At 42.7% G+C, this 23713-nt stretch overlaps 1 protein-coding gene across 1 annotated transcript in view; it reads left to right on the plus strand.

Moving 5' to 3' along the window:
- Positions 1 to 21709, plus strand: part of abat (4-aminobutyrate aminotransferase) — a 34135-nt gene extending 12426 nt beyond the window's left edge. Inside the window, exons 5-15 of the mRNA XM_085785174.1 lie at positions 8403 to 8452; positions 9503 to 9583; positions 9748 to 9840; positions 11066 to 11128; positions 11249 to 11312; positions 12586 to 12734; positions 13850 to 13987; positions 14729 to 14896; positions 16895 to 17041; positions 17317 to 17428; positions 21051 to 21709. Of these exons, the coding sequence (XP_085641300.1) occupies positions 8403 to 8452; positions 9503 to 9583; positions 9748 to 9840; positions 11066 to 11128; positions 11249 to 11312; positions 12586 to 12734; positions 13850 to 13987; positions 14729 to 14896; positions 16895 to 17041; positions 17317 to 17428; positions 21051 to 21172 (1187 nt within the window). The 3' untranslated portion in view covers positions 21173 to 21709. The remainder of the gene's footprint in view (positions 1 to 8402; positions 8453 to 9502; positions 9584 to 9747; positions 9841 to 11065; positions 11129 to 11248; positions 11313 to 12585; positions 12735 to 13849; positions 13988 to 14728; positions 14897 to 16894; positions 17042 to 17316; positions 17429 to 21050) is intronic.
- The last annotated feature ends 2004 nt before the right edge of the window (positions 21710 to 23713 follow it).

A 23713-nucleotide genomic window follows, 5' to 3' on the forward strand; every position in this document is an offset into this window, starting at 1 on the left:
ATAGTCTACTTGCCAACAATGAGTACCCCAAAGTTTTATGTTAGAAATATATAGTATGGGTCCCCAGCATTCAGAAACTGTCGGATGCTAACTTATATTGGGCAGTTAGCATAATTGACACAATTAGCATAAATGAGCATAATAGCCTATAAGGGCAACTGCTTGGCTGGTCTGGGCAGTATTGGAGTGGTTTTAGGGGTTATTGATGATGCTGAATCCATTTCTGACATTTTCTAAATTCAAAATGGCTGTCTAAACTGGAAGTAACCAGATTTTAACCGCCAGTGGGCCGATTTTGATGGATTTTAAGCCAAATCTTATGTTTTAGAGGATGCTGGTTGGACATATAACTCAAGTATTTGAAATAATTAAAAATGCATTCAACTTATAAACTAGATTGTTACAGTATAATGTTGCTCAGAAGAGGACATGGCTTTAACCTATTGGTTCCCAACCTGGGGTCCGGGCCCCCCTCACGGGGGTGTCAGAGTTTCAGGATTTCAGGATTTCAGGATTTCAGGATTTCAGGATTTCAGGGGGTCCACAGAGCTTTCTCTGTTCGAGGTTGTGAGAAACAAATCTTATCAGACCTTAACAGCTCATTCTGCTGTTGCTATTGACTCTTTTTTTGAGCTTCTGGTGCCCCCAGGTGCTGCCCATCAGGTGCTGTATATGCTAGTATACATTAGCATCTGATAGTTTCTGAATATTTCTAACATAAAACTTTGGGGTACTCAACATTTCCGGGTTCACAATGGGGCCCTATGGGCTGGCAAGTAGACTATTAGTGAGTTGGATGGTCCCAGTGTGTGTGTGTGTGAGTCTGCACAGCTCTGCAGGAGGCAGTAAACAGTCCAACCTCTCAAGGGGAGAACAGTCTGGAGGTTCTGGCCCAGAGGTAGAAGATGACAGTGATGTGAATAGTGGGAGGGGCTTGTGGCGGCAGTGGGAGGAGTCAGTGGTGTTGTTGGCCCTGCTGCTGCTGCAGCGTTTTTGTGAAGGTCCTGAAAGGAAGGGCCGCTCGGTCAGAGGAGCCAGACTGAGCCGTAACGCTGTGGACTCTCTGTATGTGCTGAGAGGTGGGGGAGGGGGGCTGAGAGGCTGCTGAGCTCTGTGGGCTGTGGAGGTGGAGCAGAGTTACGTGTCACATGAACGCTCAGATATGCGGCGCTGTGATCCGTCTGTGCTGCGGTCGGAGACACACATCAGATTGTCCTGAAGTCAGCCGTCGTCTTTTCTCTCTCCATGGATCAGAGACAGATTCACATCTCCTCCTCTCAGCTCTCAGCTCGCTGATAAGACGATGCTTGATCAGCTTTTTTCCACTCTTCTTTTTGGGGAGAGGCACTGACTTTTTTTTATTTTTTAAATTATTTTTATTTTCAATTTCTGCAGACAGTACGGATGGAAAGATCCCAACTCTTCTTATTTTAATCAGATAGTCTGAATGACAAAATACACCGGTCCAAGACAAACACCTCATGGAGAAACCATCATCTCCTTTGTGTGTTTTTTGTATCAACTGAAGTTGTAAATAGAGTTAAGCAACAGCCAGAGACACTTGATGGATCTGTACAACAGACAGAGGCAGCTGTAGTGGTCAGCCTCAGTTAACTCTGCAGCTAATATTACAGCCAGAGGGTAACCAGAGAAGTTAGCCTGGATACATCTGCTGCTGTGGAGGCCTGACAGGGGAGAAGCTGCTGTGTAGCTCTGTCCACACTGTGTTTACATCCAGCAGAGACCAGAGGCTCAACATGGCCAGGCTTTGTGTTCATGATGCAGCTCAACTAAACCTCAAGCCCTGGTTCGAGTTACCACGGTACTACGAAGCTTTATCAACTTGGTTTGTTAAGTCCGGCTCTCAGCTTCATGCTCTGTGCGCGTTCACATCAAAGGAGGCGTTTGGCGTCATATTATTCTACATCCGCACGAAATGGAGCGACAACAGGAGCAGGTTGTTTTAATGGAGAGAGTTTGAGCGATAGAAAAAAGCCTGATCGCAGCCTGAAGCAACAGTGTTGCAACAAGAGAGGAGGTTGCTTTTCATTTCTGACAGCTCTACATTGCGCTACTTTTAAATATGAAGCTTTATTCATTTAAACTAAATAAACTAGAGCAACAACAACTCTCATTTTTAACTTGTGTTTTATATTGTTTTCATATATTTCACTGACTTGAAAGCGAGGCTGGGTGTGTGTATGGAAATAGTGGGTCTTTTAGCTGCTGTAGCTACAAGCAAATCTCATATTGTCTCTGTACAAAGACAACAAAGACCTCCTTAAATGTGAAAACAGCGTAGACTTATTCAAGATTTGCATTTGTGCAACACTGCTATATTTAATTTCATTTCATAACCTCTATTTAAACTCTGAGATATATTGAGGAGTAACCTCATTTACAATATAGACGGGAGGAAACACAAAACATATAAGGACAGAAGACAAGACATTTGAAACATACAAAAACATAACAGAATACCAGAATTTAAAGGTGACTAGGGTAAATTGAAACATAGTTAAAAGCACTAGCAGTTAGAGGTAAAATAAGATGTAGTTATGGCTTTAAATTGTCCTATTGATAAAAGTGAGGTAAGTTTCAAGTGATTTTGCAGAGTGTTCCAGGTTGTAGGTGCACAGTAAGAGAAGCTGGTCTTTCCAAGTTCGGTGTTAACAGAGGGAACCTGCAGTGTGAGCCAGTCTGTTGAGCGTGTACGGTAAAGATATAACAGGTGAAGCATCAAAATTAATTTATTCATGGCCACATTTAGTGAAATTATTAACTTTACCGATTATCCATCTGATTATCTGACTGCTGCGAGCGCACAACTTCTTTCAGTGGTGACTGTATATAAAAGTAAAAAACAGGCTATAGCCTAATCTGGAGCGTATTCCCTCAGCTGAACATCTCTCTCCCTCCGGTCCAACGCTCCGTTCTGATCCAGCTCCACTGGACTTTCAAAGTAAAGGTGACGCAGCTGTAAATGAGTTAAATAGTTAAACAGTTTTATAGCCAATTAGGTTTATAGCCAATTGGTAACTAAGCATAAGTTACCATGGTGATCTAGCCGGGTTAAAAGAGATCCACCTTTGTAGAAGCCTACAGGAGAGCCTGGCTTTAGACTTCAGACTGAATGTGGCCTGAACCTGTTCCACTATGCACCCTGCACATACACTTACAGCTGCATCAATCAGTGCATTCCTGTCACAGATGGAGAGGTTGTCTAATTTTCGAAGCGCCATAACAAAAAAAACTAGGTCACCTGGACGCTGCTGGCAACTTCACTCCGAAGAGCAGATTTGAAACTCTCTCCCAGTTTTGGTTTTACGTTGATAGACCATGTCAAACTGGAGATATGATTGTTATAATTTGATAGAACAAAAATATTTCCATCCAACCTGCCTGGGTTTATTTCTCCATAACAACCGACCAACTATACATTATCCCGCTTATTACACGGTTTACGAGTGAAATGATTCATTTGAAACATAATGTTGATCAAAATACGACGTTCATCGATTTAGAGTTGCATCATTTAGCGAATCTGCATGACTGGTCACGTCGGCTGTTTTGCTGAGCCTCCTGTCGTGCATTTGAAGCCTTCAGTGGATCGATGGATTACCATACACGTGTTACGGTGTGTGTGTTGTGTGTAGTCGTATCTGTCATAAACAAGAGATAAACTGCCTTTACTGTTTACGGGTAACAAGTTACAAGTCATTTACCTAACATCAATATTAGTCCGAAGCTGGTTAATGACGGTAAAAATGAAACATAAGGTAAATATCCTGCATTGTTTCTCTTTATGTGCTCCTCTGATCAGAGCGGCGTCCCTAGCAACGATCTGTTATACTTGACGACGGCCATTATACAGAAATAACAGACCGTAGAACGCAGCGATGGACCAATCAGAGAGCAGCATTCAAAAGAGCCGTGTAATAATGAGCATATATTTGTCAAGTGCTGGAATCAGCTGATGCTTCTCTACCTGATTTTCGGGCCAAGTATTTTAATAAAGTTGGTTAAAATTAAAACAATAATTGTCTGATCATATAGGTGAAGTTGTGCTGAAAAGAAAAGATACCAAACATGGGTATGGTGAACATTTTTGTATGGGGTACATAAAGGCAAAATCCAAAGTATTCAAAAACGGCCAAAATAGGCTGAGAGTAGGGTCAGGAGATAAGTCAGCCTGTGTTTGGTTGTTAGAGTGCTACTGTCCGTCTGTGAAGATCTGGATCATGGTCTGTGTCCTGTCACTGTAGCTACAACTGGAAGAAGAACTATGTCTTTATCATCAGAGATCTGTATTTAAATAGAGATCCAGTCTCTCAGTTGTTCAGAGATAAATCAGTGGTGTGCGCTCCAGGCCTGCAGGCCACTGACAGAGGGTTTGTTGCAGCCCGGGACTCACTCACTTCATTAATTCAGTAGTTAACTGGCCCTGACAACCGTTCACTCACAACATTTCTCCACAACACAGTGAATTTATTTCCGACCTCAGCAGGTCCAGTATTTCATTCAGTTTACTTGCAGCTCAGTTGTTTCTGTCGGAGCTCGGTTTGGTTTTCCTCTCAAGTTTCCTCTACGACGAGGATTTGACGGATCTCCACGGCGCGGACGGAAGCGTCTCATTTAACAGCTGATGCTCTGTCGTGTCCGTAGATCAGAAATGGATCATGAAACAGGGAACTTCAGCCTCATCAGTCAGACAGCTGCTAAACACAAGACCCTCATTATTCTGCCTTTGCACTGATGGCGGTGGGGAATCAGAGGCGGCGTGTGTCAAACAACAGCATCAGTGTCAGTGTCACCATGCTGGCTCTGTAGAATACACCACTGACTGCAGAACAGACACTAGGACACTATGCAGCCATAAGGTTGTGTCAGAAACAGACTCCAACTTTATAGGGAGTTATCAGCAGCTAATGGAAATTAGGCTAAAGAGGTGAATGTGAACATGTGACTCATGCTGTGAACGGCCTGTTGTGATTTCATAATCTCTTGTTTTCTACATCTTAAAGGGATATTTCAACATTTTGTCAAATTGGCCCATTGCCATAATCCCTATAGTCATAGCAGTAGGTTTGTTACCTTTAATTGTCGGTGCAAGCTGTTTTTCGATTGGCGGGGCAGAGATACGAGCTGCTCAGCTAACGCAATGGAGGCTCATGGTATTTCCATGTTTCCTGATGTATTTTCATCAAATACACAATCGAACAACAAAACGCTCTCATGTACAAGTTGTGACCTGCACATTTGCCACGCTATGAAATAATAACGTATAATTGTGTAACATTACGACACACAAAGCAAATACTCAGTACTACTTGCGCTTTTGAAATCACTCCGCCCAGCAGCCGTGTCTGGGATGTAGTTCCGGCTACACATTTGCCTGCAAAACAACTCTGTGTCTTAATGTTCCGTTATTATCTCATAGCGTGGTGAATGTGCAGGTCACAACTTGTCCACCAGAGCGTTTTGGAGTTGTTGGATTGTGTATTTGATGAGTTTGATGAGGGAAAGCCAGAAATACCATGAGCCTCCATAGCTGAGCGGCTTGTATCTCTGCCCTGCAGATCGAAAAACAGCTTGCACTGACAACTAATGGTAACAAATCTCCGCACAACACCGGCTCTCCACACACAAGATGACTTTTGATTGAAATGGCCACCGAAGTCGGCCCCGATAATCGTAAATATTGAACATGTTTAATACTTACGATTATCGGCGCCGAACGTTTTCCGAGCCGATTGTCGGGGGAATTTTGACTCTTAACACACCACACACTACAAGAGAATCTTATAAGATAATCTTAAGACCTTAAGATAATCGGGCGGTGTCTGTCCGTGGTCGGAAGGGGGAAAATCGGGGCAAAATCAGCCCGATTATCTTTATGTGTGTGGCAGGCTTAAGGATGCACTGATCCAATATCACTTTATTTATATAGCACCTTTAAAAACACAAGTTTACAAAGTGCTTCACAAAACAATATAGAAGAGACAAGTCACAAATGCCATAAAACCATAAGAGGTGGACCGCCCAAGCCATACAGCAACACAGGCAATACAAGATGTATGTTTGTGAGGTGTACTGTCTACAAAGTTAGGAAAGTAAAGTTAAAGTCAAGCCTGATGCCTTCACTGTCCTCCACACAGCGAGTTATACAGTTCATTAATTCAATAATGGTATTGGATCGGTATCAGTATCAGTATCAGTATCAGCATTGGGACTGAAAAAGCTGGATCAGTGCTTCACTAGTTATGTCCATTTTTGTTCAAGTGGGAAATAAAAACATTGATAAACAGAAGAGAGAGAGAAGGAGAGGCCCGACATTCCAGCCTTGAACAGATTGTGTAAAGGAGGCCACCAAGAGTGAGAGAGGGTGTGTGTTTCTGTGTGTGTATGTGTGTGTGTGTGTGTGTGTGTGTGTGTGTGTCACTGTGGTTGGAGGTCTCCAGGGTTTGTGGATTAGAGATTTGCCCCGCAGCATTCAAATGACATGGAAAACAGAAGGAGCCCTCACTTCCTGGTCTGTGTGTGTGTGTGCAGCTCAGTAAACTAATGACAGAGACGGAGCTTTAGAAAAGAAGAAGTCATTGGTTTAAAGGATCAGTCTGTGTATTGTGAGGGCCTGCATGAGCTCAGCCTTGCTGTGACTTCCGCTTCACAGGTTTGAGGTTTCCTGGTCAGTATCTCATGTCAGCACATTGAAATTAAATGTCACAACACGCTCCTGTGAAACGTTTGTCAGTGTAACATCTGCGGTGGTAAACATGAGTTCACCAGCCTGCATACCAGAGCAGTCCGGGTCAGGTCAGTCCAGGGTCTAGAGGTCTGAACTCTGTGTGTTTACAACATGTAGGAACCTCAGTGCTCCGTTAGTGGTCGTTGCCCTCTGCTGGCTGGAGGAGAATCTACAAGATTTTTTTATGTAAGACAGCCGCATCAGTTTAGGTAAGATTCAAGAATCAAAGCTTTATTGTCAGTGTGCTCAATAGACACTGAGGGGTTCACAGCAACAACAGCTCCCCCAGAGTTCTACAGTACACCGATCTACAGCACCAAACAGACCGAACGTTCCAGATCTGAACAAGCTGAATGGAACAGTGTAAAGAGATAATAGTTAAAGGGATAGTTCACCAAAAATTCAAATTTCACTCATTATCTACTCACCCTCATGTGGACTAAGGGCTGGGAGAAGTTTCAGAGTCCTCCGTGGCTTCTCTGAGTTACAGGGGGTCTCGGCGTAGCAGTGCATGTCCATATAACGGTTGCAAATGGATACCAACTGTCTGACACACCAAAAAACATCCAAATACCTCCATGCTGCTCATATGTAATGTCCGTCTTGTATTGAAGCCCCGAAATGCGAAATTGTCCCGAAAAAAATTAAATAAGTCTATATTTCAAGCTTGTTTGTAGCGGAAGCTCCTGGTTCGTCCAAAGACGAACCGGGAAGAGGACAAACCGCTACAAACAAGCTTGAAATATAGACTTATTTAATTTTTTTTGGGACAATTACAAGACGGACATTACATACGACTTTTTGTTACAAGGACAGTTGGTATCCATTTGCAACCATTATATGGACATGCACTGCTACGCCGAGACCTGTAACTCAGAGAAGCTTCTGCTACAAACAAGCTTGAAAAATAGACTTATTTTATTTTTTTCGGGACAATTTCGCACAGTCCAGATATCAGAGGAGCTGAGTCTCTCTGATCTGTCCTAGCTCTGCTCCTTGCTGACATGAGCTGCTACAGTCACACTCCTGCTGTCACCGTCATCACCGTCATCACCGTCATCACCGTCATCACCGTCATCACCGTCATCACCAACCACCAGTCCCTTATGTGATTTTCTGTCCCAACATGTTTATTCACTTTTATAGAATCACTTTGTTTTGCAGAAAAACATGATCAAGGCTCCAGACTGCCCCTAAAATTAGAGACGGTGCAAGTGCAGTGAGGAGGAATGGAGCGTTACACTGATGCTGCATTCACCTGCAGTCTGGCAGACGGCCGTCGGTAACAAACCAGATTTCATTTTAGTCACAGAAGTCGAGAGAAAGCCGGTAAACGACATCGCCATGACAACATATTGTCAGGTGTATTGTTTTGCCTCGTGTTGACGGACCACTTGTTCACATAGAGGCTTGTTTATGTCGTTACGTGCAGCGGCTGTCGTCCGTCTGCCGTCTGCCCAATTTCATGTGAATGCAGCATGAAAAATACGATTGAGTTGCTTGCGATATACAACAACAAAGCTAGATGGGAGTAATTCCTACACAATGTACCTTTAAGTTAGGGTCCACTGTGCTCCTAGTAAAAAATGGAGCCCCGGTGATCTTTGTTTTTATGATGTTTCTCACCTCCTCTTCCTCCATCTTCCTCCACCAGGCTACAACCACCCTGCTCTCCTCAAGCTGATGTCCAACCCCCACAATCTGGTAGGTCAACATTCCTCATGTCATCTGCTACGCTGAAAGTCTGACTGGTTCTGTCAACAAGATATACTGGAGACAGTGATGGATAAGATACAGTCATCTAACATTCACAACTATAATTAGATTTGACCTTAATTTCCCGGTGTAAACACAATACTATACACCTGCATCACAGGTTTTCAGCTCTTTAGGTACTGATCAATAGTGCACACCTTTCAGCCAATCAGAAGCCAGACCGTGTGGAGCCAGGTTCTCAGAGATGGCTGCTTGTTATTCAGCCCTGTAGCTGAGGAAGGATCATGTGACCAGATTCTCCCACAAGTTGACTGATGATTGGTGGAGATTAGTTTTCGGATTGTCGTCATGTAAACAAGGTCTTTCCAGAAAACAGATTATTAAAGTGTAACCGCACCAAACGCATCATTAGCATTAAAGGACAATTCCGGGCAAATTCAACTCGGGGGTGTATTTTCCTAACATTTTAGGTCTAAAAGAAGGAATCTGAAGATTTTCAGTTTAATCGCTCCTGTTTTGCGGTAGTTGTGTCTGTCCCCGCATCGCCACGGCAGCAATGAATGGCAGTGGATTGAAGTTCCGTTGCTTCCACAGACAGCGTCAGATGGCGACTCAAACATGCACCGAGAAGTTTATTTACTACAAGCAAGTCGACATGTTTGTAAAACTAGATCTAATTCCAAATCTCGTGCGAGACTCTGACGCTGTCTGTGGAAAAAAATTGCGGCTTTGAGGGATGTAAACAGCCTGAGCAGCGGAACTTCAATCCGTTCCCATTCATCGCTGCCGTGGCGATGCGGGGACAGACACAACTTCTTTTAGACCTAAAATGTTAGGAAAATACAGCCTCAAGTTGAATTTGCCCGGAATTGTCCTTTAACAGATTATTCCTAATAATTGTTTTATAAATGTGTATGTAAACGCACTTTCTGATTCTAGCTCGTCATAAAAGTTTCATGCTTTGTAGGTCAAATGGTGTGTGTGTGTGTGTGTGTCTGTATTTATGAATGAATGTGTGTATTTGTGTCTTCCTCTCAGAGCACATTTGTGAACAGACCTGCTCTGGGGATCCTGCCGCCTGAGAACTTCCCAGACAAGCTGACTGAAAGTCTTCTCTCAGTGAGTCACACACACACACACACACACACACACACACACACACACACACACACACACACACACCAGTAACCAGTTGAGATGAATGATGGAGTGGACTCTGTTATTGATCTGACTGATGGGTACGACACCCCCCACCTCCTCCTCCTCCCTCCTCCTCCCATCAGGTGGCTCCCAGTGGGATGAGCCGTGTTCAGACCATGGCCTGTGGCTCCTGCTCCAATGAGAACGCCTACAAAGCCATGTTCATCTGGTACAGGGTGAGTGACTGATGTACTGTGACCTGCAGTGAGGGGCTGGGAGGACATTTCTCTAAAGAAGAAGTAACAGAACAAAATTGTGTACATCTTCAAACACATAAAGTCTCAAATTGATCTGTTACTGCATTAATGTAAACTGGACTATTTAAATAATTTAATTTTGATAATGACATCCTAATTCTAGAACGGGGTGTCAAACATGCGGCCCGCAGGCAAAAACTGGCCCACCAGAGGGTCCAATCCAGTCCAAAGGACACATTTGCCAATTGTGAAAATTATATAGTAGAGAGAAGAGGCATAATATTGTTGAAATTGCACATGTCTTACACAAGAAATTTTAAGTTGTGCATAATATGTTTTGTAAAAGGATAGTTCATTTAATGTACCGTAAAATCCGGAATATAAATCGCACTGGAATATAAATCGCAGTCGCATTTTTGAGGGTCTCAAACTGGGAAAACAGGTTTTCTATTCCTATTTTTTAATAAAAACATTATACAAGTTATTCCACAAGTCTACAACGTGAAGTTTCTATGAAGCTCTTTTCTTTCTTGTTATTTTACATTTTAAAACAGAGGGTAATTTGAATACTGTACGTTTAGCGCAATATAGCGCGCCTGGTGTGTGTGTTCGCACGCTAGAGAGAGACTGAGTCCAGCAGGACGAGGGGCTGACTGACAGAGATGAGAGATGGTGAAACGCTGTTAAAAAACATAACAATGAGATTATTTTCTGTGAGAGACTATGAGTCTCGTTAATCAATCAAAAAAAAAAAAAAACACTGTTCTGCCCGCATAGTCGTATGTGGATACAGGACACATCACCGTTTACACTTGGTGGTCACAACGCGTCGCAAATTCCAATACTTTGTTCGGCCACTAGATGGGGCCAGTGGTGCAGCGTATCAGATATAAACATCCTCGTCCTCTTTGCAATAAAACAAAGGGAAAGGGTTAGAGTTGTCGTTATTTAAGGGTATTATTTTACTGTTCCGGCCCACTTGAGATCAAATTGAACTGAACTAAAATGAGTTTGACACCGCTGTATGAACCTTAAATATCTGACAAGACAAAATAATGTTCAGCTCAGGTTCTGGTCCTTTATATCTGGCACCTGTTACATAGAATATTATTTAATTTAATGAATGTGTTCACTGTTCATAGCTCTGATGGTGTGAAGTGTGTGTGTGTGTGAGTTCTCATTGTGTTGTTTACATTTTGTATAGAACAAGGAGCGAGGACACAACACACCGTCTGATGAGGACGTCAGCAGCTGCATGATCAACCAGGTGAGGGAGACAGAGCTCACGACACAGCACAATGAAGAAACAACTGCAATATATTGGTAGAAAATATGGAGAATGAGATGTGAGATAAATGAACGACATGTCTCTCTGTCTCTGTCTCAGGCTCCAGGTTGTCCAGACCTCAGTATTTTATCTTTCATGGGAGGTTTCCATGGCAGAACTCTGGGTATGTTCCACTCAAACCACTTCTTGTACTAGATTAAAGGGATACGCCAACATTTTTTGTGTGTGTCTTGCCTCACTCCCAAGTCCAAGCAGATAGACACCATCCTTTCGACTGTGCGTGCAGTATCAAGGGAGACACGGGCAGAGCTCAAATGCCGGTAACGGGACGAGATCGGTCAAAACGGAGGGTTCAAGCAAAGACAGTTTATTTTGGTTCAAGCTAGCTACATCGAGGGTAGGTTAGCTTCCTATTTCAAAGTAAAAGCACAAATTCTATCGTCATGGTTTTCTGTATGTAAAGGGCAACGGGTGTTTTATTTTGTGAAAGTAACCGGAAGTGCGTTGGTCACAACGGCTAGCTTGAGTAGCGCCAAATTCGTAAAACAGCTACAAAATTGTAAACAGCTGGTATTCAGACAAATTAACGACACACTGCTGATCTAAACGGCTACTTTCTCACGTTTGAAATGTTGATAAAGTGATATATTTACAGAGTTTAGAGCTAAAATGAAATCAGCTTCAGACTGCTGATTTCGGCTCAGGTAGGAGGCAGGCTAACACTACCTATGCACTAGCGTTTGAGCTAATATAAGTTAATTAGCGGTGCGCCAGCTCTGTCCGTATCTCCCTTGTTACTGCACGCACAGTCAAAAGGATGGTGTCTATCTGCTGGTCATGGACTCGGGAGTGAGGCAAGACACGAAAAAAAAAATTTGGCGTATCCCTTTAAATATCAGATGAGCACAGCAGAGGTTCTAGTTTGAAAAGTGTTGACTGGCTGAGGCTCAGTGTCCAGACAGACAGAGCTGTGATCAGTTGTTACGAGGTCTGAACAGGTCTGAACAGAGCCTCAGTCCTGACACACACCTCCTGTTTCTCACTCTTTGATGGGTTCAAACCTGTTGTTTACATGACTCAGGAGTGTGTTTCAGTTCCTCCGCTCTGGACTCTTCAGTTGAACTTGTGCTGTCAGGCGCTGCTGTAAACACTGTGTGTCTTGAAAATGTCACAGTTTAAAGTGTGAATGTGTCTCTGATAGATCTATCTATCTATCTATAATCATTTATCAACTGTAAACATCCATATATCAACTATATTATAGCACTTGTAGCCTGGTCAGAGCTTTCACCCGTCTTCAGTGACCGTATGGAGTTTTGAATGAACTGTGGTGCAGCTGAATCGCTGAGTGGTGGTGAACAACAGCCACTGAAGCCATGAGACTGAGGGATCGTTGTGTACATTCACGGCTAACACAGTGCTGCTGCTTTGTCCAGGTTGTCTAGCAACGACGCACTCCAAAGCGATCCACAAGCTGGATGTGCCGTCGTTCGATTGGCCGATCGCCCCGTTCCCCAGACTGCAGTACCCCCTGGAGGAGTTCACCAGGGAGAACGCACAGGAGGAGGCGCGCTGTCTGGAGGAGGTGGGAAACATTTCAACTATTTTTAAATACTTTTATTATCAAAAATTGTCATGCGGGGCGAGCAGCACGTGAACAATTCACAACAAAAAATGATACTTGCTTTCACATTTTCTTTCCTCCATCATTCTGAACCATGAAGTTACTATGAATCCAACTTGGAGCAGAAACACCTTTTCCTGTTCAACGTTAAACAAAAAAACACTGTGGGTGCGCAGCTGTAAATACAGCCGTACTGTGCTCAGTCATTCCGTTATCATCTGGTAAAGTGACATTAGTATCAATCAGAGTGGCACAATGTTTTTTCCAGAGTAAAGGATGGAGCAATAACATTACCTGTCATGTTATTGCAATGCATTTTACTGAGTAAAACCAAGTCAAATTCCCTGCACTTAATAAATGACAATATGCTAAAATAATTATAATAAAAGTAAATAATAAAGTAATATTATTCTCAAAGGGCTATAATCAGCCAATTAATCGGCCAGGCCCTGCTTTTTACACCTTGTTGGTTTTGATCTATATATTTGAACCAGATGAAGGATTTTAGACGTGATGACTGCATCTGAGGAAATGTTCTTCCAGCTGATGGTGAATTGATGATTTAAAGGGATAGTTCAACATTTTGGCAAATTGGCCCATTGCCATAATCCCTATAGTCTTAGCAGTAGGTTCGTTACCTTTAATTGTCGGTGCAAGCTGTTTTTAGAACGGCGGAGCAGAGCCGCCAGCTGCTCAGAGTTACACTACGGAGGCTAATGGGATTTCTTTGTCTGTCTTCTTCATTTGCACTCTTTATTGTTTTCTTTTTCTTTCTTTTCTTCTTTTTGTTTGTTTGTTTGTTTGTTTTATGTTACCTCACCATTTTAGACATATGTGTTTTAGGTAGGATTGAGTAAACTGTATATAATGTGATACTACTGTGTTGTTTTTATAGGGTGGCAATTAACATCGTGCCCAGGGACTGCAGTAGAAAATGAGCCACTTGTCTAACACTGGCACATTTACAGTTATGTCGATGAATGTGCACTGTCCCTGTAAAATTAAATAAATAAAATAAATAACTCTCTTTTTGTTTGTGTGTGTGTGTGTGTGTGTGTGTGTGTGTGTGTTCTCAGGTGGAGGACCTGATCGTCAAGTGGAGGCAGAAGGGCCGGCCTGTAGCAGGGATTGTAATTGAGCCCATCCAGGCTGAAGGTGGAGATAACCACGCCTCTCCAAACTTCTTCAAGAGCCTCCGGAACATCGCACGCAAGGTACCACTTATCGCCATGGCAACGGGTCCTTTAATCAGACCCAGCCTGTGTGAAAGAGCCGTGGTTGAACAATTAGTTCACATACTTCAAAGGCATAACCGGCTTCCCTTTACATGAACAAGAATGACAGAAGATCATTACTCAGTCCACCTTTGTTCATCAGTTATAGATTATGGTTTTATTATTCATAGGTGCAGTTTATCATTCTGCCTCTTAGATTCATAACTGGGGACAGAAGGAGCAGCAGTCAGTTATTTTTATCTACCAAGCAAAACCTCCTGTGTTCAGCTTTTTAACTCTGATGCTTCACGTGGAATAAAATGCAAAAGGCCTAACCAATCACATTTTTATGATTTATGATTTTTTGATATTTTAAATCTCCGTTAGCTGACATATGGTTGTGTGAAAGCATGGGCTTTAACTGAGTCTAATTCTTGTATGGACTATATCCTATATTATACGTTTCATTGCTTTTATGTATGAATTTTATTGCTTTTAGCTCAAACCTTTAGATTTCTTATTAAATACTACATTAGGTGCAGTAAGTTGAGGGGGAAAATCAAAGTGCTTTACAAAGGCAATAATTAAATACATATGAATATAATCATGCAGCATCAGAGAGTATGTTCTGGACACTTGTTCAGTAACTGGTCCAGTCGGTGCCCAGATGTTCTGCTGCAGGTCCACTGTCCGTCACACTAGCTGGATCTCTGATTTGCCCCTCCCCCTCCCTCTCTCCAGCATGGCTGCGCTTTCCACGTGGACGAGGTCCAGACCGGCGGAGGGTCCACGGGAAAGTTCTGGGCCCACGAGCACTGGGGCATGGACGACCCTGCTGACATCGTCTCCTTCAGCAAGAAGCTTCTGACCGGTGGATACTACCACAAGGACGAGCTGCAGGCCGATAAGGTGCAGTCCCACACTCTAATGATGCAAATCCACTTCCTAGATTACTGCAGCTACACACAACACACACACATTTTTAATTACACAATTATCTTCCAGAGTCTGATGCTTGACCTTCCCTGCTTTCCTTGCAAAGTCATTACTACAAAAGTCATATACAATCATAAGTATTTCAATAAAATAGACTGGTTTATTATTCTTAAAGGGTAATTGCCGTTTTTTACAATCTGGACCTTATTTCTAGCATAAAATACGATCATTTACTCACCCAGATAACTTTGGTGTCATTACGAGTCCTTCAGCCGAGAGCCGCGTATATCCATATACTGTGAGTCTACAGGGCAGCAGAATGCAGCCTCTAAATAACACATTATCTGCTGCGAAACTGGTTCATTTCACCATTATTTAGTTCTGATAGGCTAGTGCTATTCCCTCTGAGTCCGGGGTTAGCTGTTATCAACATCCGGGGTCTGTAGGTTGACCTACTGACCTCTGACCTGGATGATGTCATCTCTGAGCGCGGCGCAGCTTGTTGCTACCGCTAATGCTACGGTTCGTTTCTGCGTGTTTCTGACTTGTCAGAACAAAATGAGCAGCTGGATGAAGTTCAGCTTCCACAGGCTTCCTCTCCTCAACCTGGACTCACTAAAGCTCCGGCTAGTTGAACTAAAAATGGACCCAAATGCCGAAGCAGAATGATTATTATCAGAATGAGCCGGGCAGTGGTTGGAGATGACATCATCCAGGTCAGAGGTCAGTAGGTCAACCTACAGACCCCGGATGTTGATAACAGCTAACCCCGGACTCAGAGGGAATAGCACTAGTGTATCATAACAAAATATTGGTGAAATGAACCAGTTTTGCAGCAGATAATGTGTTATTTAGAGGCTGCATTCTGCTGCCCTGTAGACTCACAGGTAACACTTTACTTGAATAGGTATTCATAAGATTGACATAACACTGTCATAACCATGACATAACAGCTGTCATAAACATCAATGAATACTTATAACAGCTGCCGTTAAGTGTCATTCGGTAAGTTATGTCACTTTTAATGCAAAGTTGACATTATTTGAGATGTCCTTGTTCTGACAACTTGACATAAAGACAATTTAAACTGTCATCAGACCTAATTGCCAAACTTTAAAAAATTATGTCAAGTTCTCATAACAAGGACATCTCAAATAATGTCAACTTTGCATCAAAAGTGACATAACTTACAGAATGGCACTTAACAACAGCTGTCATAAGTATTCATTGATGTTTATGACAGCTGTTATGTCATGGTTATGACAGTGTTATGTCAATCTTATGAATACCTATTCAAGTAAAGTGTTACCGACTCACATTATACGTGGCTCTCGGCTGGATCTAATTTTGTCGGAACGACTTGTAATGACACCAAAGTTATCTGGGTGAGCAAATGATCGTATTTTGTGCTAGAAATAAGGTCCAGAAAACGGCAATTACCCTTTAACAATTTCACACTCAAAATGATGTGTGAAACTACAGGTCTGTGTTCATGTTTATAAATGAATTGTTGGTTTATTCTGCAGCTTTTTGTGCTGTGACTGATTTGACTGCATGACTGTGGCATAGAGGCAGAAAAATCAATTTAATAGATTCAAATGCAAATGAAGGACAGAACACTGATCCACCATTGGTTGTGTTGTACTGCATTAAATCCTTTCAGAACTCTCTGTGATTTTTCCTCCAATCGTGATGGCGTATTGAGTCTCATGTCTTCAAGTCATTATCATGAACAGTATTAATAATTTGCATTTATAAACATAGTTGATATCTATTTTTGTCGACTGTGTGCTCTTGAACCTTATACCTAGGATAAGTTCAATTCTCTGCCTCTATTTAAAACAGTGTTTACAGGAGAACAAGAAGAAAAAGTCAGAGTGAGAGAAATCACTTCACCGTTGTTCAGTCTTAATGAGTTTGTTTTCATGTTGCAGGACGCTGTAAGACGTGTTTGCTGTGTGTCTGTTTCAGGCGTACCGTATCTTCAACACGTGGATGGGAGACCCGTCAAAGAACCTGTTCCTGTCTGAGGTTCTCAACGTGATTCGTAGGGAGAACCTGCTGGAGGAGGTGACCCGGTCTGGGCGAGCCCTGATGAACGGCCTCTATGAGCTACAGGTAATGTGTATAGTGTGTATAGCCCATTGTAGTGTTGTGGTTGTTCTATCTACCTACCATGAGAAAAGACTCACTTTAGATGGTGCTGTGAATTGCCTGAATCTTTTGTATTTTAAAAAAAAAAAAAAAAAATTTTATTCTAGGCATATGTTTGCACCGAAGGAGAGCTCTTAATCTCATTGTACATGTGTATAGTGACAATAAAGGCATTCTATCTATCTATCTGAATGTGTGTGAACATGACGCTTCGTGTGTGTGTGTGTGTGTGTTGGTAGGCTCAGTACCCCGGCCTCCTGAGCCGCGCCCGAGGACAGGGAACCTTCTGTGCTATAGATATCCGTGACGACGCCACGCGCAGCAGCATCTTGCTGAAGGCCAGAGACAAAGGTATGAAGGATGTGGCTCAGGGCGGGACCCTGTCATGTTGTAGTTGTTTTTGACTTCTTATGTTGTAAAGTTTGCTCATATGTGCTTGTGTTGCTGAGGTTTTTTTTCCCGGTCCCACACTGTACTCCCCCATAGGAGCATAGTCTGGGAGCTGCTATTTTTCTCCTCCCCTCACCTCTTGTTTCTCCCCTTTTCCTCCCCCCTCTTACCGCCCAGTCATCCTGTTGTTTATGCCTGTCGTATTGTATGCTGTATATGTACGGACGGGTTGGTTGCTGTAATTTCGCTGTATTTCTGTATGGGGATGGTAGTGGCTACGTCATCAAGGTCCAAAACATCACTTCCATGTCCAATCACAGGATATTCAGAACAGAAACAATAGGCAGAGCCGGGTCAGAAGTACCGCGGGAGCTTTCATTTATGAATAACATATACAGTATATTCATGTATATGAATACAATGGACAATATAGCCTCAATATACTGTATATGTTTTTAAATGAAAAAAAGAGAGAGAGAAGAACGTAACGTTGGACGAAAGTAGGGCTGCCCCCGGCCAAAGATTTTGTTGGTTGACCAGTGGTCGTCACTTATGGCGATTAGTCGACTAATCGAAATAATTAATGCTCATGAGTCCAGCGATACGTGCTTCCACGTAGGAGTCAACATCGGAAAAAGTCGCTTTTGACAAAAAATAAAATAAAATAGAGAGAAAGAGAGACCTGCCGAGCCGAGCCGTGTAAAAAAAAACAACAACAAAAAGTGTCATGTGTCACGACTTCCTGTATCTGGTCCTTCAAAATAAAAGCCCCATAGCCTTTCATATACAGTCATATTAATTTTGACAAGACACTCCTGCGACCAATGAAATTTTGGTCGGCTAATGATTTTTTGGTCAACCAGTGCTTGGTCGACTATTTGGGGGCAGCCCTAGACAAAAGTAACAAAGCGATTTTCTCCGAGCCCATACAAGTGTAATGTCTGTCAGCATAAGCATGCATGACCTAACACAACTGCAAAAAACCTTGAGGAAATGTCTTACTTTGACCGAGTTACATTCAAGCAGCTGTTTTCAACGACTGACAGACATTAGACTTGTATGGGCTCTGAATATCCTGCGATTGGACACGGAAGTGACGTTTTGGACCTTGATGATGTAGCCACTACCATCCCCTTAGCGACAATAAAGGCTGATTCTGATGTTGACAAGGTGCCGCAGGTCCCAGATCAGCCGTGTGTGGTCCTGCAGGTTAGCTCCTGAGCATAGACCACGCTGCAGCGACTGTCCCTCTCTCCCTCTGGAATTACTGAGTACAAATGACACTGCTGTAATTACTTTATTCTAATTAATGGTGTTAATTATAAAAAAGGAGCAGGTAAACTTTAAGTGGGACTGACAGATGTGGCCCGTCCATTAGCACATTAGCAGCTGAGTGACCTTTGACCTGAGGGACGACTCATAGATCAGACCTCTCATGAGAGCTGATGTAGGGCCACAGCTGTTTGTCTGCATGAAAGATCCTGGAATGAAAATGAAGTGTTTCACCTTATATCATCTACACCGATCAGGCATAATTAATAGCACTGACAGGTGAAGTGAATAACAGTTTGTTGTGTATTTGGCAGCAAAAGGAACACAACAGTAGGCAGGTGGTCAGAATGGTGTGTCAACACCTTGACTGATAGTCTACTTGCCAGCCCATAGGGCCCCATTGTGAACCCGGAAATGTTGAGTACCCCAAAGTTTTATGTTAGAAATATATAGTATGGGTCCCCAGTATTCAGAAACTGCCGGATGCTAATTTATATATATTGGGCAATTAGCATAATTGACATAATTAGCATAAATTAGCATAATTTCCTATATGGGCAATATTTCAACAACTGCTTGGCTGATCTGGGCAATATTGGAGTGGTTTTAGGGGTTATTGATGGTGCTGAATCCATTTCTGACATTTTCAAAATTCAAAATGGCTGTCTAAACCGGTAGTGACCAGATTTAAACCGCCAGTGGGCCGATTTTGATGGATTTCAATCTGGTCCCTTCCGGTTTAGACAGCCATTTTGAATTTTGAAAATGTCAGAAATGGATTCAGCATCATCAATAACCCCTAAAACCACTCCAATATTGCCCAGATCAGCCAAGTCAATTTTGCTGAAATATTGCCCATATAGGCAATGATGCTAATTTATGCTAATTATGTCAATTGTGCTAATTGCCCAATATATATAAATTAGCATCCGGCAGTTTCTGAATACTGGGGACCCATACTATATATTTCTAACATAAAACTTTGGGGTACTCAACATTTCCGGGTACTCATTGTTGGCAAGTAGACTATGAGTGTTTCAGTCATAGCAGATTCCACTGGACCCATTTGGTTTTGGTGGTCAAAGGTCAGTGTGACCTCAAAAAACAATTCTCATAATCCAAGACTTCACACAGTGATCATGGCCAGGCTTACCACACATCATATCGGCACTTATCGGATTGGCCGATAATTTTCATATTATGTCTTAATTCACCGATCTGTCATAAACATGAGCTGTTGGACACAGGCTTCCACTATACTGAATGAAAGACGCCGGCGCAGGCATGGCAAAAAATGGTTAAGAATACTTTTGTTGATACTAAACCAGCCATGGGCAATCTACGACCCGTGGGCCATATGTGCCCCGTTGGGCTTTTTAATCTGACCTGTTGAATATTGGTACATAATTGTCCAAATTACAGCAAAGACCACAAACTTTGATGCAGTGACCAACAACACTGCTCCCACTGAAACTGAATGTAAGTTTTCTTTGACTCTTAGGTCATGACTTTTATATTATATGTCATTAATATGAGTTCACACAAACACTCTCCATCCATCTGGTACTGGCCTGGCTGGCAAATTTTAAAACTCATTGTGGCCCCTAAGCCATAAAGTTTGCCCACACCTGAAGTAAACAGGGCATAAGTAAAAATATTAAAGGTCCAGTGTGTAAAATTAAGGGAAAACAGTGACATCTAGCATTCCAATTCTATTATTTATCTACTATCTTTATTGTTTATTTATGAACATGAAACTCTTGAAAAGTGCTCTCTGGTTGGCTGGATTTTTCATGGCGGCGCACTCTCTAAGCAAGACCCTTGCTATATGTATATATAAAAGAAGAATTATAAGGCTATTACAGATTTTATTTTATAGCGATTATACACAAATATATTCATTGGTAGTATATTCAGATATTGCTAATAAACCTTGACAAATATTACACACTGGACCTTTAAATAGCTTGGTCGTGATTGGTTAATTGGTTATTTAAACTCACTAATCTGTGTTTCTGTGATTTGCCCCAGAAATTCAGACTGTGTAAAGCCTAATCATGGTCATATTTCACACAAATGGTTCATGTTGTATATAAAGCTGGATAAACAGGGACGTGACCTGAAACTAGTCTGAGAGGAAGATGCAGAAAAATGACATGAGCAAGATGGAGGGGTTTTAAATGAGGGTTATTTTTGTTAACTGCTCAGAGCTTCTACCTGGACACAGCTAATCTCACTGTGTTAATGAGTGACATCATTAAATGGTCTTGTAACGCATGATTGGCTGACGGACGGGGCGTGTCTCCAACAGGGATCCTCCTGGGAGGCTGCGGAGATCGGTCGATCCGTTTCCGTCCGGCGCTGGTCTTCAAGGAGTACCACGTCCACCTCTTCCTCAACATCTTCAACGACGTGTTGGCCCAGCACAAGTAGATCCTGATGGAGGGGGGGAGTGGGGGGTGGGGAGGGGGACTCCAGACAGCCCACATGCCATAATAAGCACAATCCACACAATAACTCACACACACACACACACACACACACACACACACACACACACACACACACACACACACACACACACACACAATCTCTGATCCAACAGCCAGGACCAGGTTCTAACAGTGAAGGCCAGTCTTCATCCTCTAAAAGCCAGACACAATAACGGTGACGTCCTCTTACTTGCGTTGCCGTAGAGATGATCGCGCTCACAGCAGGGTTCATGCTTCTGTAAAACAAATCAATTCAAACGTCCCCACCTCCATATTATATCGACCGTCCAGACTAGTAGTACTCAGGATGAAGTCCTGGCAGATGGTCCATGTTATCTAGCACCTATCTAGCACCTTGCCCCCCCAACACCGTCCCTGGACTGGATGATGTCGACCCTCTGCCCTGTGATTCCATCAAACCCATCAACTTTCAGCCTGATGTATGTTTTTTTTTTTTACTTCTGCAAGTCAATTTAAAGGGATAGTAGCATTTTTTTAAAGTGGGGTTGTATGATCTACAAATAGCCCCTAAGTACTTTAATTGCAGTAGAAGACTCTCTGCACTCCTCCTGTTAGCAACGCCAGCCCATAATAGCCCTGCCCAGAGATTTACAACATACAGTGTTGTGAACAGACCCAAAAGAGGTTTTACCTGAAAAAAATATACACAGTTCCATTGTTCGCTATAATATAGGTATATATAGGTCCAAATAAAAACTTTCCTGCACTTTGAAGGGCTGGAAGAAATTATATTATAGCGAACAATGGAACTGTGTATTTTTTTTTTCAGGTAAAACCTCTTTTGGGCCGTGAAAATAGGCCGTTTCTTTGGGTCTGTTCACAACACTGTATGTTGTAAATCTCTGGGCAGGGCTATTATGGGCTGGCGTTGCTAACGGGAGGAGTGCAGAGAGTCTTCTACTGCAATTAAAGTACTTAGGGGCTATTTGTAGATCATACAACCCCACTTTAAAAAAATGCTACTATCCCTTTAAAACATCCGGTAACGCTCAATGTTCACCTGATCCAGTGTTTGTGGGTCTGATGACACCCCCTCCTCCCCCCTCCCTTCTTAATCTGGCCTGCAGAGCCCCAAATCATTGGGAAAGGAGCTGCTAATGCGCACACACACACCAGACCTTGTTGAATCGCTTCATGAATCAGAGAGTTTAAAAGGTTCAGAGGTCTGGAACCAGGTTTTTAATGTGGCTCTGTTCCTGGTGCAGGAAGCACAGCATTGGATTAATGTAAATAAAGATCCCAACTCCTAATGTACCTCGCTAAATGTACGGGCTCAGGCGAGGGTCAAAAAGATTCTGAGCTCATAAAGTGATGTCATTTATCAATCTCTAACACCTGTCCAATAAATCACTCGTGTACATGTGTAAAGAAGACACAGAGAATAAAATCTGTGAAGAGCAGAGGAGCCCACATTGTCAAAATCCAGAGATGAAGATAACAGAGCCAGCTGCCGTCTGATTGGACCATCATCGTCCAGTCAGATTCAGGTATAACAACTGGGTCAACCTCAGTTTTATTCCATCTTTTCCACACATGTACGAACTTAATTTCGCAGTTGTAAAGGTTGATTCTTCTAAGCTACACGCTACATGCTACATGCTCAGCAGCTTTTTGACCCTCCTGTGAGCCCGAAGTCCGCTCAGAACAAAGTGTTGCGTACAGTTTCTGTTAGTGCTCATCATGCTTCATCCCACCGGCCTGAGCTGACCACAGAGACTGGACACACAACCCCTCGTGTGTCAGAGATGACGCACACACACAGCTGAGACGCCAGCCTGCATGTGATTTACCGCTGCCCATTAGAGACGTCCCTGTACTGATTCTGACTGTTGTGTTGCTCTTTATAGGAATGACTTCTCAGCTTGAAATGTTGTCGCCCAGAAAAATGTGACCATGAAAATGTCATAGGTGATTTAGTGCCTGCATGTTACTCAGTGTGTGTTTCTTTTCTCTGCTGCACAGCCATCGTTAACCTGAAACCTGTAAACGCATTCATTCTACTCTTGAACGAGAGCTTCATATCTAAACTAGTGCTACTGCTGCTGACTATGATTTCATATTCAACACTGAGGAATTATATTGTTAATAATTAATAACTAGTAGCCAATCAGGAACTGTCACAAGCCCCCTGTGGAACGGTCTCATCCACTGGAAACACTTTGCACTTTTTGGACACACTGGGATTAAAGCACAGAGCTCTCCTGTGGTTACCCCCCACCGACATCAGAGGGCAGTCAACTGGCTGTTTGTTTGTTTTTTTTACGCCCAACGGCCACAAGGGGAAACAGTGAGTGTCTAAAACTGAGAAGTGACATAAAAGGCGAGCTTTGTGTTTTAGCTGCAGTGTTTTCAGACAGTGTGGTACCTATAGAGCCACTGCTGCCCTGGTTTCTCATGCAGTCATGTTAGGACATGAAGATACAAAAATAACATGTTCCATGTTTCTGTTGTGAATCCTGAA

The sequence above is a fragment of the Trachurus japonicus genome, chromosome 8 (genome assembly GCF_045865225.1).
Source record: "Trachurus japonicus isolate A0001 chromosome 8, Traja_1.0".
Lineage (NCBI taxonomy): Eukaryota > Metazoa > Chordata > Actinopteri > Carangiformes > Carangidae > Trachurus > Trachurus japonicus.